The 19,444-nt window shown below is 41.2% G+C and overlaps 1 protein-coding gene across 1 annotated transcript in view; it reads left to right on the top strand.

Annotated features, from left to right (window-relative positions):
• Positions 1-19,444, top strand: part of DPP4 (dipeptidyl-peptidase 4) — a 90,303-nt gene that overhangs the window by 11,418 nt on the left and 59,441 nt on the right. Inside the window, exons 3-5 of the mRNA XM_005859372.2 lie at positions 13,848-13,943; positions 14,301-14,392; positions 15,866-15,946. Coding sequence (XP_005859434.1) covers positions 13,848-13,943; positions 14,301-14,392; positions 15,866-15,946 — 269 coding nt within the window. The remainder of the gene's footprint in view (positions 1-13,847; positions 13,944-14,300; positions 14,393-15,865; positions 15,947-19,444) is intronic.

Raw genomic sequence — 19,444 nt, 5'->3', positions numbered from 1 at the left:
GGCGGCTGAAAGCTGGTTTCTGGGGTTTTGTTTAGCTTCTATATTTGTTACAAAGTTTCAAACTGCCAGCTCAGAGGCCGGCAAGGCAGGCGGGGAACGTTGGAGTCCTCCTTCACTGAAGCAAGCAAGCCTCATGTTCACTTCCAGCTGCCTGGCTGTTGGCCGCCATCTTGGCTGACAGTTAATTTGCATATACTCACTGATTAGCCAATGAAAAGGGTATCGGTCGTACGCTAATTACCATGTTTCTCTTTTATTAGTGTAGATATATTAAAGTAAATAGATGTCACGGCAGCCCCTATCTCCAAAGAATCTGAGCATATAACCCTCTCCTTCCCCTCTTCTCACTTTCTTTCTTAACCACATGAGTTTATTGCAAAACAGAGTGTTTTGATGCTGCCTTTTTTTATCCTGAGGGTATTTTGGGGCCGGCACTTGCTTTCTCTTGGCATTCAAAGTGATAAAGAATAGGGAAGATTTGATTTTACATCATTTAAGATAAATCTGAGACAATAGAGTGGGTCAGAAACATCTGAGGGAAATTACTCTCAAATTTCTCATAAAAAGCACATATAAACAGTAATATTTTATCATTATGTCATTATTATGTCATATTTTATCATGTCAATTCATAATGGAAAATGTGGCACAGTCAACATAAAATAAAATGGACAAAGTTTAAAAATACATGGCAAAAACTAGATCTCCAAAAGTCGACCCAGGAAAGTAGGACTTAAAATAATTCATGGCCATAATACAAAATAAAATAAGTAAATAAATAAAGACAAACAGAATAACCTCACAATATCTAGAAGCTACCTCCTGTTTAATGTGACACTGAGAAAAATAACCTAATTGATGACAAATCTTTGTTGTAAAATTTCCAAGGAGGAAGAAATTAATCTGCATGAAAATGGCTTGACTGCACTGAAAATAAAATCCATAACCCACCATCAAGTGGCCTCTTGGTACTGTCTGGCAATGCCCCATATTCCCCACTTGCTCACTAGCCCTCTCTCCTGATGTACTCTCTCCTGTGTCTCCTCTTCCTAAGCCTCCATCCCCCCGGCCGCCCTATGCTCTTTCTCACCTGATGACCTTGCTTTCTATCTTCATGAGAAAATGAAAGCCATCCGAAGAGAACTTTCTCAATTCCCTCCAGCCTGTATGTACCTGTGCACTCACCTGCACTGCCTCTCCCTGGTCAATGGATGAACTCTCCCATCACCTGTCCAAGGCCAGTCCTCCTTTGTGCACAGACCCAACCCCCTTTTGCTTACTCAAAGACATGGCTCCAGCTATTTGCCCTGCCTGCTGCATCTCCATTTCCCCTTGCTCTCTCTATAAACATGTTGTAATCTCTCACATCCTGGAAGGGAGGCAGGGAGGCAGGAAGGCAGGAAAGCAGGAAGGCAGGCAGGAAGGCAGGAAGGCAGGAAAGCAGGAAGGAAGGCAGGCAGGCAGGAAGGAAGGCAGGAAGGAAGGCAGGCAGGAAGGAAGGCAGGAAGGCAGGCAGGAAGGCAGGCAGGAAGGCAGGCAGGAAAGAAGGAAGGAAGGAAGGAAGGAAGGTAGGAAGGTCCTCTTTGGTCCTCACATCCCTACCAATCTCCCAGTCCCTTTCCCTGCTCTCCTTACCACAAACTCCTCAAAGAGTTTTCTACTATCACTGTCTGCAGTTTCTCTCTTGGCTCCCTCCTAAACCCACTGGCGTAAGGCTTATGGTCACCCAGCCACTAAAACAGCTCTGTTCTCATCAAGGTCCCTAACCTCTGTGTTACTAAGTCCAGAGCTCAGCTTTTCCTCTGAGTCTCTCATGCCCTGTCAGGTGATCATCCCCCTTCTCAGCACCCTCTGGGGTTCCCCTCTCTCCTAGTTACCGTCCACCTCTCAACATGCTCCCTTTCATTCTCCTTGGGAGTTCCTCCTTGTGTCTGACTTCTAACCTTGAACCACTCTCCAGGGCTCCATCCTGGAACTCCTTCCCTCTTTCCACTAGGTGATCTCATTCATCCCATGGCCTTAAACCCCATCTACAACCTGATAATGTCAAAATTTATATCTCCAGGACAGACCCCTTTCCTGAACTCTATTGCATATACGCAACTACTATGTGGACAACTCCATTTGGGTGTTTTTGGCATCTCAAGTAGCATCTCCCAAAAGTTTTTATCCCCCCAAACCTATTCCTCCCTTAGCACAGCTTGTCTCTTAGCAAATAGCAATTCCATTTTTCCAGCTGCTGAAGCACAAGTCCATGCAGTTCTCCTTAACTCCTCTCTTTCATTCACACTCAGTATCCAATGGTCAGCAAATCCTATCACTTCTTCCTTCATATTCTTTCAGAATTTGACCATATCTCACCACCTTCACTGCTACCACCCTAGTCCAAGACACCATCACCTTTCATCTGAATTATCGTAAAAATCTCCCTATTTCTTTTCCTACCTTCCTACAGTATGTTTTCAACACAACAGTCAAGGTGATTGTGGTAGAAAGAACTTTAAATGGCTTCCAAATTTTTCTGCCTTACCCCCATGTACTAATCCCTGCCTTATCTCTGAGGTTGGGAATATGTTGAGTTTATTTCTGGTAATAAGGTTATGTTCTATGGTATACTCCACTTTAAGAAAGGCCTGATCTAATCACATGAGCCCTTTAAAGCATTTTTTCTGGCTGCTCACAGGAGGGGTAGTTAGACATTTGAGGCACAAAAAGATTTGACATTCCACTGCTGGCTTGGAAGATGGAAGCAACCCTATGGCAAGGAATTTGGGTGGCCTCCAGGGGGTGAGAGCAGCCCCAGGCTGGCAGCCAGCAGGAAACAGGGCCCTCAGTCCTACAGCCATGTGGACCTGAATCCTGCCAACAACCTGCTGAACTTGGAAGCAGCTTTTTCCCCAGCACCTCCAGGTGAGAACTCAGCCCCGCCAACACCTTGATTTCAACCTTGCGACCCTGAGCAGAGAGTCCAACCATGCTAGGCTGGAATTCCGACCTACAGCAGTCTGAGCTAATGTCTACACTGGCTTTACCACTACATTGGTGATCATTTGTTACACAGCAATAGAAAGCTAATATAGTGATCATTTTTACACATAAGTCAGATTACATCCTCCTCTGCTCAGATCCTTCCCAAGGCTTCCCATCTCCCTCAGAATAAACACCAGAGTCCTTACAATGACTAACAAGGCCTTTGTAACCTGAGCTCCACTGCCTTGCCTCTCTGAGTTCCTCTCCTGCTCTCTTCCCTTTTCTCTCTCATGACTTAGAGGTTTTATTCTTGCTGTTCTTTCTGCCAAGATTCCTCTTCCCTGGGGCTGTCCATTGCTCACCCCCTCAGTTTGTTTTGATATTTGCTAAAGTGCCACCTAATCGGTGAGACCTTCCCTCACCATACATACCGTTTATCACAGCAGTGTCCAAGTGCCACCTAATCGGTGAGACCTTCCCTCACCATACCGTTTATCACAGCAGTGTCTCCAGACCTGTCACTCCTTCCCTACTTTATTTTCTCCGTGGCACTTACCACCTAACATGTGCATTATTTACTTACTGTTTGTTCCTATGTCTCCCCCCATTAGAATGTAAGCTTTCTGAGGCAGGAGTTTTCATGTTCTACTCATTCTTATAGCTAGTGCCTTAAACATTGTAGAACACAGTGAGTGCTTATACTAGCTTCCTAGGGCAAACAGAACAAGCTACCACAAACTGGGTGGCTTAAAATAACAAAAACTTATTCTCTCACAGTTATGAAGGCTAGAAGTTCAAAATCATGGTGTTGAGAGGGCCATGCTTCCTCTGAAGGCTCCAGAGAATAATCCTTCCTGGCCTCTTCCTAGCTTCTGGTGGTTTTTAGGAAGAATTGGTACCCCTTTGACTGAGTAGCACTAGAACAAATTATGTTCTAATGTAACCTACCAAACTTTGATTACAAACACTCCCATAAAGTGTAATGCATCTACACTAAATCACAAAAACTGCCAACATAGCATTTACTATGTGTAGTCACTTTTCCAGATACTTGGACTGTTTAGAAGAATGGTTATAATCACAATCTTTGTAGCCACATTGTCTAGTTCAGATGTGCTTTGGTGCTCACTAGTCAGACTTGAGTCCAGTTATTGTCATGCCTTTGTGTGCCTCAGTTTCCTTACCTGTAAAATGGGGATGAGAATAAGTTGTATACAGTCCCTAGAACACCCCAGCACACTGGAAGAATTCTGTAAGCATTTGTAATTATTATTCTTTATGTATTTTCAACTTTTTTTTTATTATTTTAACAGTCCTAGAGGCAGGTACTGTAATAACACTTGTCTCACGCCCTTGAATATTTTGCCTGGTAATCATTGGTGTTTCTTGGCTTGTAGCTGTATGGCTCCAAATTCTGCTCCCACCTCCACAGGGCCTTCTTCCTTCTGTGTCTCCCCATGGTCTTATCTATCTCCAAGTCAGCAAAAGTATGTCTTCACGTGCCTTCTTGTAAGGACATCAGTCATTGCATTTAGGGCCCATCCTAATTCAGTCTGACCACATCTTAACTACTACATCTGCAAATCCCTATTTCCAAATAAGGTCCTGTTCTAAGATTCCAACTGGACTCTTCAACCCAATACAACCTGACAAGTATTTGGTGAATTAAAGGGATTATCTTAGAGCTCATGGGGAAAAAATATATTTGTTGATGAAAGATTTTTAACGTTGCTTTATTCTGATAAAAATACTTACATTCATAAATATAAAGTTGAGTCATCCAGTACTAGCTCATGTGTACCTCCTATTGCTAGAGCACAGTGCTAGCTGCTGTTTGATAAAGATAAAATAAACTCATTCTTCCAGCTTACTTATAGTCTATTTAAGATAAGACTATTCAGAGTAAATATTTAAATAATGATATAAAATTATTTGATTAGTTGGAAAAATCTTTGGTATAGCAAATAAGTATTAAAGATGATAAGGAGAGAGAAATGGCATAAGTAGTAAGGGACTGATCAAGAGGCACAAGGAGGGACCCTGAGAAAATAAAGTCCACAGATGTGGACTGTTTACTTGACAAGAGATGGCTTGAGGAAGCAGCAGGGTCAGGTAAATAGTTTTTAGGATCGGCACACCCTGTGCAAGCTTAAGAACAAGGCAGGAGTAAGCAGTGAATAGAAATTGAATAGGTGCTGAGGGAGAAGAGATGAAAACAAAGTCCCTAAGGAGCAAGAAGACAAGGATCTGAGGCACAGGCCAGGCCCACTGGTCACTCTGAGAGTCAAGGAAAGGATTGAAGAGTGGTGCAAGGGACAGATAGAAGGGGGAAATGAGCTCTATGGTGGCTTTTGCTGCAAAGGAGGAATCACTGAATCTTCTCATTGGACAACTTCATACTGTTTTGAAAATGTGTATGCAGGCGCTGAATTGTTCAGGATTGTGTTCTGTTTTAAATCTTGGAAACATGAAAAAGAGAAAGGAAGGAAAGAAGCCTGTTATAAAGCTCTCATGAGAACTATTTATGAGTTTAAAAAGAAAGAGATAATGAGAGTTACTGGAAATAGGAGGGAAGAGAGAATGAGGGTGGTAGAAGCTCCTTTCCAGGAAGGCACAGAGTTGCCATTCTGAATAAGAGTCTAGAGAACACTGTAGGGTTTTTAGGAAGAATTTGTATCCCTTTGACTAAGTAGCACTTGAACAAATTATGTTCTAAGGTAACCTACTCAATGACCCAAGTCCAAATGTTACTACCAACCTGCTTATTGGTATTAGTTTCAAACTTTGAATACGAACACTTCCGTAGAGTGTAATTCATCTACACTAATTCACAAAAACTGCCAACATAGCATTTACTATGTGTAGTCACTTTTCCAGATACTTGGACTGTTTAGAAGAATGGTTATAATCACAAGTTTTGCAGCCACATTGTCTAGTTCAGATGTGGCTTGGTGCTCACTAGTCATGGACTTGAGTCCAGTTATTGTCCAGGCCTATGTGTGCCTCAGTTTCCTTACCTGTAAAATGGGAATGAGAATAAGTTGTATACAGTCCCTAGAACAGCCCAGAACACTGTAAGAACTCTGTAAGCATTTGTAATTATTATTCTTTATGTATTTTCAACTTTTTTAATTATTATTTTAACAGTCCTAGAGGCAGGTACTGTAATAACACTTGTCTCACACTCTTGAAAGTTTTGCCTGGCGAATGCTGGAAAGGGCAATTTCTATCGTAGTTTTGTTTTCCAATGATCATTTTTTCTCAAATGAAGACAAACACTTGGCACAGAGGGTAGCATTGCCTATAAATTTTTCTGGAAAGTTCTTGAATGATTCATTATTAGAGCTTCCAACTTCCTCAAATGCTAATGTTCTCGAATCAGTTTTCTTCCTAACACAAACTAGTCACTCTTAGCTTGCACTGTAACACCTTCCATTGATGTCTTACTACAACTATTTTGAGTAGTGTTCAGGAGAAACCAGAACTTTGCTTCAAGTTTTGCATGTTTCACGGTCCTGTGGGTCATTTATCTATACAGTTCAGAAGTTTCCACCTTTCTATTCTTTCTCATCACTTTGAATTAGACTGGCTTAATGTCAGTCGACACAGTAGGACATAAAAATCCTTGAAAATCTTGTTTGACCATTATGGTACTAGTCTTGTTTATTCCCTGAACAGTCTTAACAAGGGAAGAGGGAGTGACTATATATAGTCAGAAAAGATAATGATAAAGCAATTTCCATTTCATGAAAGAATACAACAGCCTTGACATCCTGTTTGGTGCTGGCTTCCTGTGTGTGCTGAATCTGCTGGCTCTTACAGGGTGAAGGCAGAGTGAATCTGGCAATGTAAACTAGTGGTGGTGGTGGTGGTGGTGGTGTGTGTATGTGACTGTGTGTGTTGTGGGGAAGGGTTGGAAGTATTGGTCTGGGGAAGAAAGACTAATTTAAACAAAGATCTGAAGAAAGGGAGGGAATAGCAAGCCTTGGGCATATCTGAGGAGAGCATTACAGGCCGAGAGTACAGCAAGTTCAAGGTCCCTAAGGCAGGAATGGGCCCCTGTGTCTGTGGAACAGCAGGAAGCCACTGTGGATGGAGTAGAGTGAAAAGGCAGGGGACGAGGAGGTGAGGCTAGACTCATAACAGACAACACCTGCCCCATTAAATTGTTTCCTTTTTTTCCAAATTATTACTATTCTGGGAAATGTGCATTGTGTCATTTGGTTGGCCTTTCAGAGTAGACCTTTGAAAATCCTATCTAATAAAGAGGGAATATGCTAATTGACTCTCACACCATCACAAACATGGTGGTGCCCACAGCCACAAGACGGTGGCAGCCAGTCCCCTCAGCCTCACCAGGGTGGCAGATGGGCCCGGCCACTCCGCGTGCCTGCCTCTGAAATCCCCCAGTCCCTTCAGCCCCCCAGCCATGCAGGGCCGGCCCAAGGCACAGGCAAGCCTCGGGTGATGGCTGCCCAACCGTCCAGGGCCTCCCCTGCCCAGCCGTCCAGGGCCTCCCGAGGCTCAGGTAACCGGGGCTGGCCTAGGCTTGCACTGCCAGCAGTGGCAGCAGCAGAGGTGTGATGGGGCATTGCCTTCCCCTGATTGCCGGGTTGCCTCCTGCCCCTGAGGGCTCCCAGCCTATGAGAGGGCACAGGCCAGGTTGAGGGATCCCCCTCCAGTGCATGAATTTTCATGCACCGGGCCTCTAGTACATTAATAACTTCCTTAAGAAAAATGTGGTCATCTGACACTCTGATCTTAGAGTAAATTCTACAAGCTCCAGCCATAGAAAAAAAGTGATGGCAATGCATTTTTCAGAGGCTACTTGAAGTACCTGATGTTTTTTCTACTGAGAAGGCAAATCTGACTATTGTGATTATGTGCTATAATGCATCTTATATACGGTAATCAGAAAAACATCACCTTTCACAAATCCTCTAAGTCCACTAACTTCAACACTTTCCCTCCATACAGCTGACTCCCACTATAGATGCTATGGATGGTATTAGACATGTCGATGAGAAAAAAGTAATGTTCATTAGCACTTAGCAAATGATCAGATTGTACTTGTCCTAGATATTTTTTCAATGTGATGCTCTTATTAGGTTCGTTTGGGGTATGAACACGGTGAAACTAAATGGCTATGATTTAATTTCAGCACCACTGCTCAGTATTCAAAGGGGAGACTTTCTATTCATTTTTGTGGCCTGAATGCCCAGCACATAGGGCTTCCTGAATTTTAATCCTGAGCTAAGCACTTTACATATGTTATCTCATTTAATCATGGCAAATCCCTATGGGCTAGATAATGCTTTTATTCTCATTTTATAGGTTTAAAAAAGTGAGGTTTTGAAAGATTCGATAATTTTCCCAAGGCTTCAGAGGGAGAATTAGACCTGAGCTCAAATCCAGCCTCTCTGATTTCAAAACCACTAGGGTCCCAACCCCTTATTGAGATTTGTTGAATCAATATACTGGTAGATGGGTGGTAGTCTGCATGTCCTGCTGGTCACACAGGATATGAGGAACCTTCTAGTCAATTTCTCCTTCTGCCTTCTTGATGTTTCTTCCTCTGTCCCTATGTCAAAGCTACTATTTTGCTAGATCAAATTCTAAAGTAACACTCATTTTATTTCCCTAGCATCAATATAAAATAACTGATTACCGTATGGAACACAAGTACTTTATAACCAGATATCTTTTTCCCATGTTTAATAACTTTATGAGTTTATGAGGTGTAAAGAGCATATTTCATTAGCCACTTATTTACTAAAACAGTTTGTGTGACTTTGTGAAGTAGAAATATTATATATCATAGCTTAATACAGACAAAAAAAGTTTATTATTAATGAGTATATAAGTATTCAAAATATCCTGTAACCATAAAGGAACGACTGATCAAAGCAAGAATATTCCATGGGACGACATTACTCTCTTACTTGGATCTTGCCATTCTGGAATTACTTGTACTCAGAAATGATTCTGATCCCATAGCAAGGATTCATTAGGTGACCACACACTTTGATGAGAATTCATCCTCAGGTTGAATCATTTCGGAAGCTGTTATTCTAGAGCAGTTTTGACTGATAAAAAATGGCATTTTCATATGGTTCAACCTAATGGTTGCTCTCATCAGAGAAGTAGAATATAAAGTTGTTAGCCTTTTTTTAATTTTTAAATTGAAGAAAATTTAAATTATTGTTAATGTGAATCTGAGAGTTTCTATATATGCTGACGGATAACATATGATTAACTGCTCTACTTGGCTAGCACAGTGCTTTGAACTGATAAGTCAAATGAACGACATGTCCCAGGCCCACCAGGAAAACCACACAAGCAGCCAAAGCCCTTCATCTGTCGCCGCAGCAGTGCCCTGTCAGTGAGCAAGTAGACAGGAAGGAGAGACGTGGGCATGTCCTCTGTTTGACAGAATAGGTTGTAACTTGGCAGCCAACTGTGAACTTGCTAAAGGTCAAAACCTGGACTTGGCACTCACATCTCACAGAACTCGCTTAGCTAGATGTTTCAAAAGTGTCTTCCAATGCACACTGCTTATCAAATGGCAAGGCAAAAAACAAGGAACATTTGTTGCTCCACTTGCTCCAATTTAGCAGCGCTGTTCTGGGATGGGTAGCCAGGATATGGAAGCTGACTCGCAGGGTCATTGTAAAGGAGCTGAGTGAACCAACACAGAAAAGGGGGACCTGAGCCTGGCACGAGTGTCATGGGCCATAGCAAGAGTGTGGCATCCATGCTGATATCTGGAACATGAGCAGATGGGTCAAAATCACGCTGGGCCCATTATGAGCAGAAAGGAGGCTGAGCATGGTAGAGAGGATGGCTTTAGAAAAGCTATGGCCTAACGGAAAATGAGCCCAGCAGTGTCTGAGGAGGGCAGGTAAGTGCTCAATGAGAAGAGCAGCACTCTGGGCAGCAGGTGACAGCACAGGGAATTTTACCTCAGTTAACAATATTTCAGATGTAATTGTATTATTCTGGGAAACCTGGGTAAATACTGTGTGTGATCTATTAGAGATACTCAATTCATTCTCTTCTTACAAAACCAGGAATCTGTGATAGATGTTCTGTGGGGATATGTCTGCTTTTTATATATACGACTTAGTCTATTCAGGCTGCTGTATCAGCTTAACATAGTCTGGGTGACTTAAACAACAAACATTTATTTCTCATAGTTCTGGAGACGGGGAAGTCTAAGGCACTGGCGGATTCAGTGTCTGGTGTCTGATGAGGGTCTGTGTCCTGTGTCATCACATGGTGGAGTCACTTTTCTAAGCACACTAATTCCATTCATGAGGACTCCACCCTCATGACCTAATCACCTTCCAAAGGCCTCATCTCCAAACACCATCACGTTGGGGTTAAAATTTCAACATATGAATTTTTGTGGGACACAAACATTCAGTCCATTGCTGTATATGCAAAAAAGTGAGGTAGGCTGTAAGTATAGGTCTATCTAGACATAAGCAGTAGCAGATAATATTAGGACTGTGAATGTCTATAACCATTTATATTTTGATTTATACTAACTTAGGGATGTGTGTTATGTATATGTTAGACTAATATCTCTTGGTAGCAGGTTATATATTCTCAACAGTATTTTTAGTACTCACTTTATAGCTATTTGATGTATGAAAGACTGATTGAATGAATACAAACAACTGAGGGCATTTAGTGGACAAATCTAGATTTGTAGTTTTGTAGTCCAATATAAGTTTCACATAATATTTTCTGTGGCCCAAGGCTTTACTCTTGTTTGAATGTTGACAAATCCAAAGGCTGGTTGTATTCATTTGCTCTATTTCTGCTTACAAACACAAATATCTTACTAACTTTCAGAGGTGAAATGCAGACCTAATTTTGAAAAAAAAAAAAAAGAAAGGTGTTTTTTTCTAAAAAAACAAACCTCTTTTACTTAATTAATAAACTAGGTTTAAATCAATGGAGTAATGAAGCGAAGTGTTGCAAATTTATTTGTTTAAAACTAAACCTTTCATAGGCAGAATCAAGACTGTGTGATAAGATCAAAAGAAATAAAGTCTTAAGAATGGATTTTGAAAGAGGATTTCCTATAAGAGAATAACATTTCCACAGGCTGTAAAAAATTAACTAGCTTTACAATCCCCAAAGAATAAGAATTGCCACTGTAGGAATATTATGATGGTGGCTGCTTTTGTGAGTGTATGTTTGCTTGCATGTGGAAACAGTAGAGAATTTGGAAAAAAAGACTTTAGGCTGTTTGTCATCAGTGGAAGATCTGGGGTTGAGGAAGAAGAATCACATTGTCTTGACTATGCTTGTTGGAATATATCCTATGTCACTAAAAAACAAAACCTTTTGTGTGTGTGCCCACTTACTACGGCATAGAACTGTGCTAGGAACTAAGATTGATGCAATACATACATACATACATACATACATACATACACACATACATACATATATAGGGCCCTACATGGCCTGCCTGTGTAGAGACCACACAGGTAGGCTGGTAGGCCTGGAAAAACAGTTATCGGTGCAGGTCACTGTTACAAGAGCCAAATGAGCAGTGTGGGGCAAAAGTCAGAGAAGGTAGAATTGAAGTTTCCGTGAAGAGGTGGGAATTGGAGGGTGGAGCATTGCCACAGCCAGGAAAGCAGTTGAAGACATTGCAGGGAAGTGGCTTAGGCCAAGAAACAGAGGCAGAAAAGCCTCAGAAGATCTGTTGGGTTCAGTAGGCAAATCAGTGTGGCTAGGTAAGAAGGTTCATGCAGGAGAGAGTGGAAATGAGTTTGGAAAGGGAGTCCCATGTTAGATTGTGGAGGCCACAAATACCAGGCTGAGGAGTATGAATCTTCCTGCAGGCAGTGGCGAATCACTGAAAGATGTTGAGGAAGAGATCGCCAGGAGGAAAGTGGCATTTTAGAAAAACCATTCTAGTGGCTGTGCAGTGGAGGCATTGGATTAGAGAGAAACCTATGCCAGGGATACCTGGGAAACAAGGTTTCACAGGAAGACTCTAGAGCAGTGGTTCTCAACCTTCCTAATGCCGCGACCCTTTAATACAGTTCCTCATGTTGTGGTGACCCCCAATTTCATTGTTACAAATTGAACGTAATTAAAGCATAGTGATTAATCACAAAAACAATATGTAATTATATATGTGTTTTCCGATGGTCTTAGGCGACCCCTGTGAAAGGGTCGTTCGACCCCCAAAGGGGTCGTGACCCACAGGTTGAGAACCGCTGCTCTAGAGGATTGTGTGGATCGGGATAATGGTAAAAGAGAGGGAGACATCAAAAATGATGTTCAGATTTTGAATTTGGGTCACCAGTAAAAAGTTTAAAACCACACAAACTCTCTAGGGAAAACTAGTTTTGGAAGGAAGACAATACTTTTAGATAAGGTAGGTATAGGATTAAGCATGGGACAAGTCAACTAAGAAACCCCAAGACAGCACGGGAAATGTATTTGGGGTGTGGTAGTGAGTATAGATTTTGTCATTTATTTAAATGGAAAATATGCCTAAAATTCAGGAAGTCACATTCTTCGGAGTTCTCTGGAAGGAATAATATATAGAGAGAAGCACAGAAAGCTGAAGGCTGAGTATCAAAGCATTTCTGCCTTAGAGGTCAATGGAGAAACATTGAGTCAAAATAGGAGATAGAAAAAGTAACCGTCAGTGAGTCAGAACAGCTGAAGAGTTACAGAATCAAGGGCAAGGTTTCATGAAAATTTCCACCAAGTTAAGGAAAAGTGACCATACAACCAAAGATCCCTGAATTGGGTAACGAGCATGTCTTAAAGGTCTGTGCATTGGGAGAGGGATTGAAAGAGACCTCGGGGCCTCAAGAAAGCAGCTATTAACTGGGAATGTGCCTAGACAAACTAGTATATGCTGTAATCATAAAATATATACCAGATTTCAAAGATGTAGCATTTAAAAAGGAATGTTAAAGACCCCAGTAATAGCATTTAAATATTGACTACACATTGAAATGGTGATATTTTGGATATATTGGGTTAAATAAAAGATGCTGTTAAAATTAATTTCATCTTAAAATGTTTTAATAAGGCTCACTAGAAAGTGTACTTACATTATATTTTTACTAGAGGCCCAATGAATGAAATTTGTGAATGGGGGGGAGGTGTCCCTCAGCCTGGCCTGCACCCTCTCCAATCCGGGACCCCTTGGGGGATGTCCGACTGCTGGTTTAGGCCCAAACCGGCAGTTGGACATCCCTCTCGAAATCCAGGACCGCTGGCTCCTAACCGCTCACCTACCTGCCTGCCTGATCACCCCTAACCACTCTGCCTGCCTTCCTGATCACCCCTAACTGCGCCTCTGCTGGCCTGCCTGCCTGATTGCCCCCTAACTGCTCCCCTGCCGGCCTGATTGTGCCACTAAATGCTTGTCCCCCCACCAGCCTGATCACCCTAACTGCTTTCTCCCCAGCCGGCCTGATCTTACCCTTACCTGCTCTCCCCTGCTGGCCTGATTGCCCCTAATCGTCTCTGCCTCGGCCCCCACCATCATGGCTTTGTCCGGAAGGAAATCGGACGTCCAGAAGACGTCCGGTCAATCAGGTCTAATTAGCATATTACCCTTTTATTAGTATAGATTGAATTTCCCTGATCTAGACCTTCATAATGAAGGTCACTAATATATGGTGAAACACACACTCACATACTCTTTAATGGTTAAATGCGTTTTTACTCCATCCACCCAATTCAAAATCTTTCAAAATGTGCTTTGCATTTTGTGAGTATATTTTTGTGTCTTGTAACCAGTATATTGTAGAGATCCATTTGTTTATTTTATGCAAAACATAGGTTATTCCATCTTACTAAACATTGGCTCTTTTTTCAACCAACAGATGATGTTATAGTTGATGGTCGCAGGACCTACACTCTAAATGATTATTTAAAAAGTACTATTAGAACGAGGAACTACAACTTGCGGTGGATTTCAGGTAAGGATTTTTTGGGGAAGGGGGAGGATTTTTATGCTTATAATCATTCCAATTAGGTTGTGGAGCACTTTTATGGTACTGAGAAGATATTCTTGCTTTTTAAAACCATATAGGAGAGAATCTTTTTCTACCTAAGGGTGCAAAGGGAGTTAAGCTAGAAAGCTTATTTCACAAAAATCATGGACAAGTGAATGGATACCAGTGTAATAGTCATCACTTAATGTTTTTTTTAAACTTAGAAATGCTTATTTAGTATTTGTGCAAACTTGAAACTTAAATTTTTATTGCATAATTTTTAGCTTATGAAGATGTTTAATAGCAACTTGAAATATTGATCTGGTTGTTTTCTCTCTTTAGACCATGAATATCTCTACAAACAAGAAAATAATATCTTGCTATTCAATGCTGACCATGGAAACAGCTCCACTTTCTTGGAGAACAGTACATTTGTATGTTTAATCACATAATTAATTCATACTTTAAGGAAATTCTGGGGATTTTTTTTCATAACCTTTTAAATTCTGAGTACTATCTTTTCATGCTGTTGGACTCTCTCTGCAGCATATGGCACAGTGGATCTTTCTCTCCTTCTTGGAATGTTCCCTGCCTTGGCTACTTTTTAGTCTCCTTTGACGATTCCTCCTCCTCTGCCCATACTCCTAAATGTAAGTGTCCTCAGGGCCCCTCTCCTCACTTTGCTGGCCCCTCTCCTCACTTTGCATGCTCTCCTTCAGTAAATTCCATGCCCTTCCACAACCTCAGCATTCTCTTTCTGGCCTTGATTCTCCAGTATACACTTTTAACACTAACCTCCTCTCATGATCTAAACCTCTATTTCTAATAGCTTGCTTGCTTCTGCATATGAATGGTCTGCAGGCATTTTAAACTCAGTATCCCAAACTAAACTAGTTATTTTCCCTTCACTCTCCTAGCAAACTGAAAGCATCCTGCTCCTCTTCCTGAGTTCCCTATCTTGGTAAATAGTGCTCTCCTACAAGCCAATCCTCCTTGACTCCTCCCCGTATTTAGCTAATTAACAAAACCTCTCAAGTGTCTCTCAGATTTCCATTTCACTGTAGAGTCCTGGTTCAAGGCTTGTTTCATCTTGTGATAGTGAGTATTCTAATTTGTGTCTATACCACAGACCAGATCACTGCATTGCCCTCATCCAGGACTGAGACAACCCCTCTCATCTCATCTCAGTTACTGTGTCACCAGAGCACCTTTGTAAAAAACAGATGATAAGATTCTAGCAAATTCATCTGCAAAAATAGTCATATTTCTGCTTCTTATATTTAAGTCCTAGCTATTTTTATAATTTTATGTCCTCTTAGCTTATATTTTGTCTGATATACCATATACTGTACTAGTATTCATGTTACGCCTAACCTTTAGACAGTCTTTAAATATGCATACCCTGCCCTAACCAGTTTGGCTTAGTGGATAGAGAGCATCGGCCTGAGGACTGAAGGGTCCCGGGTTCGATTTCAGTCAAGGGCATGTACCTTGGTTGGGGGCACATCCCCAGTAGGGGGTGTGCTGGAAGCAGCTGATGGATGTTTCTAACTATCTCTCTCCCTCCCTCTCTGTAAAAATCAATTTTATATATATATATATATATATACACACCCTTTTTGCTCAAGCTGTTCCCCCTACCAAGAAAGTTCTCTGTTTCTGATCCCCACCCTCACAGCTGTCTTTTCTTGGTTAAAATTAATCCTTCCCTCCCTGGTTCTCTAACCCTGATCACCATCCACCTTTCATCATGGTCATTGGTGTGGAGGAATGTGCCATCTTTCCAGATTGGAAGCTCCAAAGGCACAAGCCACATATCTAAAGCAATACCCTCTACATAGTAAGTGCTCAATAAATGGCAGTTAAATGGGATTATTTAATTGTTCTTTTTTCTACTTAATTGACAGGATCAATTTGGACATTCTATAAGTGATTATTCAGTGTCTCCTGATAGACAGTTTGTTCTCTTCGAGTACAACTATGTGAAGGTAAACAGAAATGTTTTCTTATTGTGACATTTAAAGAATCCTAAGAGTATGTTATATTATAACTGATTTCCAGAATATGTACCGGTACATTTAAGATTGATACCTAGTAATATAGCAGGCACTAAAAACTCATTAATTCAGCCTGAGGAGGAGAAATGCTTCTCATTCATAAGTCCAAAAAATGTTTTAAAAGACATTTATTTGAGTGTTTGCAAATACTAAAAAGTATAGGTAATATAATATAGATACTAAAAACATAACAAAATAGAACTTATAATTGAAAAGTAAGTTTGCATGTCTGACTTGAACATCCAGTAATATAACCCCTTATTTTCTTTGTCTCAGCTTTACATGCAGTAAAACTCTCAATAAGTATTTGCTTTGAAAAAAATTAAACTTCTCTTCCTTCAGAAGAGACTCTGCAAGGTGACCCAGGCCACTCCCCAGCCTGCCTGTCCCACCATATACACCCCGTTCTAAAGGGGAGCCCCATCCCTATAAGAACACTCAGCTTCCCCCAGTCATCCAGCCCCACATCAATTTCTCCCACTTTCATGGAAAGGTTACAGTTTGATCACCCATCCTCTTCATGTTTGGGATGGCTGCAAAGCACCAGTAACGTTAACCTCAGCTTTTTGGTTATTTGTGGATTTGACAACAGTATGGGAAGTATAGGAAGTTGTGAGACATAAGAAAAACCAAAAACCTGTAGAGATATCCTGCATTGAAAAAAAAATACAAAGCTGGGGATCCCCATCTCTGCTTGTTTTCTAGAATAAATGATAAATATTAGTATAAATACCTTATCTCAAACACCAATGCTGCTGTACTCGGGCCAAGCAAACCATCCCATATTCCGTTTCCTATTTTGGGATGGTGACTCCCAATCATAATATTTACCCTGGATTCACTGCGCTGGGCTCCATTTCCTGGACATGAAGACTAGATGACTGTGTTCTGCTAAACTTATCAACTATGAGCAAATCAGTATCCTATGCCAACTTTAGCACATCTGTTCCCTATTAATGGATTATTGTTTGTTTAATTCAGTGGTTCGTACTGCTGTCTATGTATTAAAATCACTAGAGTTTTACAAAGTTCTCAGTGTCCAAGTTCAATTCTCAAATCAATGAATTGAAGTCTCTAGAGTGAAGCCAGCATCACTATTATTTTTTTCAATCTGTAGATTATTCTAATCGGCAATCAAGGTTGAGAACCACTGAATAACATTGGTCTGTGTTAAAGACTAACATATAAAGACTGTGAGGCTAAGATAGAAATGGAATAGTAACTGCCAACTCAATTTACTATGTAGCCAAGCTCAGCAGGTGCACTAATTTGAAGTGCACTAATGGATGTATTCCCTGGTGGACCTTAGCTGGACAACCCTCACTGGTAATTTGTATTTGTCATGTCACTGGAATATACATGTGTATTTACTGCTTGTTCTGTTTTCACTCTGTTCCTTCCTCCTGCCATCCATGCTTTTCAGGCAGTATCCAACGAGCTCCTTTTAAGTCAGATTATATCATGTTTATGCTTAAATCCTCGTTATCATTGGCTTCCAATCACCTTCAGAGTAGCTCAGACTCTAACACAGCATCCTCAGAAGCCTGTGTGATTGGACCCCATTCTGCCCATCAGAACCCATCTCCTACCACTCTCTCTGCATTCACCATGGTTGGCCAGTGCTTCTCCTGTGTGCCCCTTAGAATGACTTGAGGAGGTTTTTAAAAATACAGATGCATGCAACCTACCCCTCACCAATTAGCCCCGCATACCCATGGGTGGGCCCAGGCATGGATAGATTTAAGGACTCCCAGGTGACCCGAGGATCCAAAGTTAAGAACCTTTAAATACACAGCTTTTTACTTTAATCAAACATTACTTTCATTTCTACCTCTGGGCCAATGCATTTGCCATTGCTTTCTTCTGGAACTTTCTTTCCCCAATCATCAACTGGCTCTCCCTTTTTAGTAATTCAGGTCCAGGCTGGTTTGGATCACTCTGTCTAACATTGCCCTCTGTCACTCTGTTCCCCCACAATGCACCATTTACTCTCTAACATGTTAGCTTATTTTACTTTCTTCATAAATTTATTGCAAAACACTAAAATATAAGATTATTGAAATTAGAGAATTATATCTTCTATTTTACTTCCCAGAGTATGCAATAGAATTTTCTGTGCAGCATAAATTTTTTGACTAATTAATGCTCAAGAAACCTATCCAGAACAACAAAAATTAGTCTAATTTTATTCCATTTCCTTGGAAGGTCTGCTATGCAGTGTTCTTTATATCCTACTTCATGACTTCTTCATGACTGAGTTAGTGCTTCCAGAAAGATCAGTTATTACTTCTAAGATATTTTTAAGAAGTAATGATCACTTCTAAGTGGCTATAAAATATAAGTGAACACATAAATAAATAAGTACCATACAGCCTGGTATGGATGTTCTCCTACCATCTTTACTCATTGCCCAATGCGCTAGAAACAGTAGCCTCACCTATCACATGTTGATAATTCCAGGAGCCCTGCTAAGCACTTCACTTATTTCATATCTATTTCATCCTTCTGAGCACTTCACATGCATTCTCATTCACATGAGATTATTGCTGTCATTATGGACATTTTCATAAAGAGAAAATTGAAGCTTAGAGAGAAACTTGTCTGCTGTTACACCTTAGAGACTTATCTTAGTCCATTCAAGTGGCTGTAACAGAATACCACAGACTGGATGGCTTAATCACAGAAATTTATTTCTCACTGTCTGGAGGCTGAGAAGTCAAAATCAAGGTGCTGGCAGAGTCAGTGTCTGGTGAGGTGCTGCTTTTTGGATCATAACTGGCCATCTTCTCTGCATATCCTCACTTGGTGGTCAGGGCAAAGAATCTCTCTGGAGTCTCTTATAAGGGAACTAATGCTTTCATGGGGGCTCCACCCTCTTGAGCTAATTTTAGTCACCACCCAAAGGCCCCACCTCCAAATATCATCACATTGGGGACTTCAACATATGATTTAGGGATGGGAGGTATAAATATTCAATCTATAACAAGACTTGAATCCAGGTTAGAAGACTCCGTGATCTTCCCTATCTTTGTGCTTCCATTTTTCTCTGCTACAATGCTTTCATTTACCTCTTCTCTGTGTGAACGTCCTCTGCCACTGAAACTTGGTCCAAGAATCACCTTTTGTAGGGCTTTTTCTCTCCCCAAGGCCCAATTTATGATTTCTACCTCTCCCCACCCATCTCTATTTAATCTTTTGTGATTCTTTTCTTGTATTCACTTGTTCATGTCCCCCATTCAACTATGAACTCTTCAGAGAGAGGGAGCCTGTTTTATCTAATCATACTTCACAGAGGATAGTTGCCAATGTTTATATCTTAAACTAGAGACCCAGTGCACAAAAATTTGTGCACTCGCGGGGGGGGGGTCCCTCAGCCTGGCCTATCCCTCAGAGGATGTGCACCTGCTGGCTTAGGCCCACTCCCTGGGG

This window comes from Myotis brandtii, unplaced genomic scaffold (genome assembly GCF_000412655.1).
Source record: "Myotis brandtii unplaced genomic scaffold, ASM41265v1 scaffold125, whole genome shotgun sequence".
NCBI classification, from domain to species: domain Eukaryota; kingdom Metazoa; phylum Chordata; class Mammalia; order Chiroptera; family Vespertilionidae; genus Myotis; species Myotis brandtii.
This window is presented reverse-complemented; position numbering and strand designations above follow the sequence as displayed.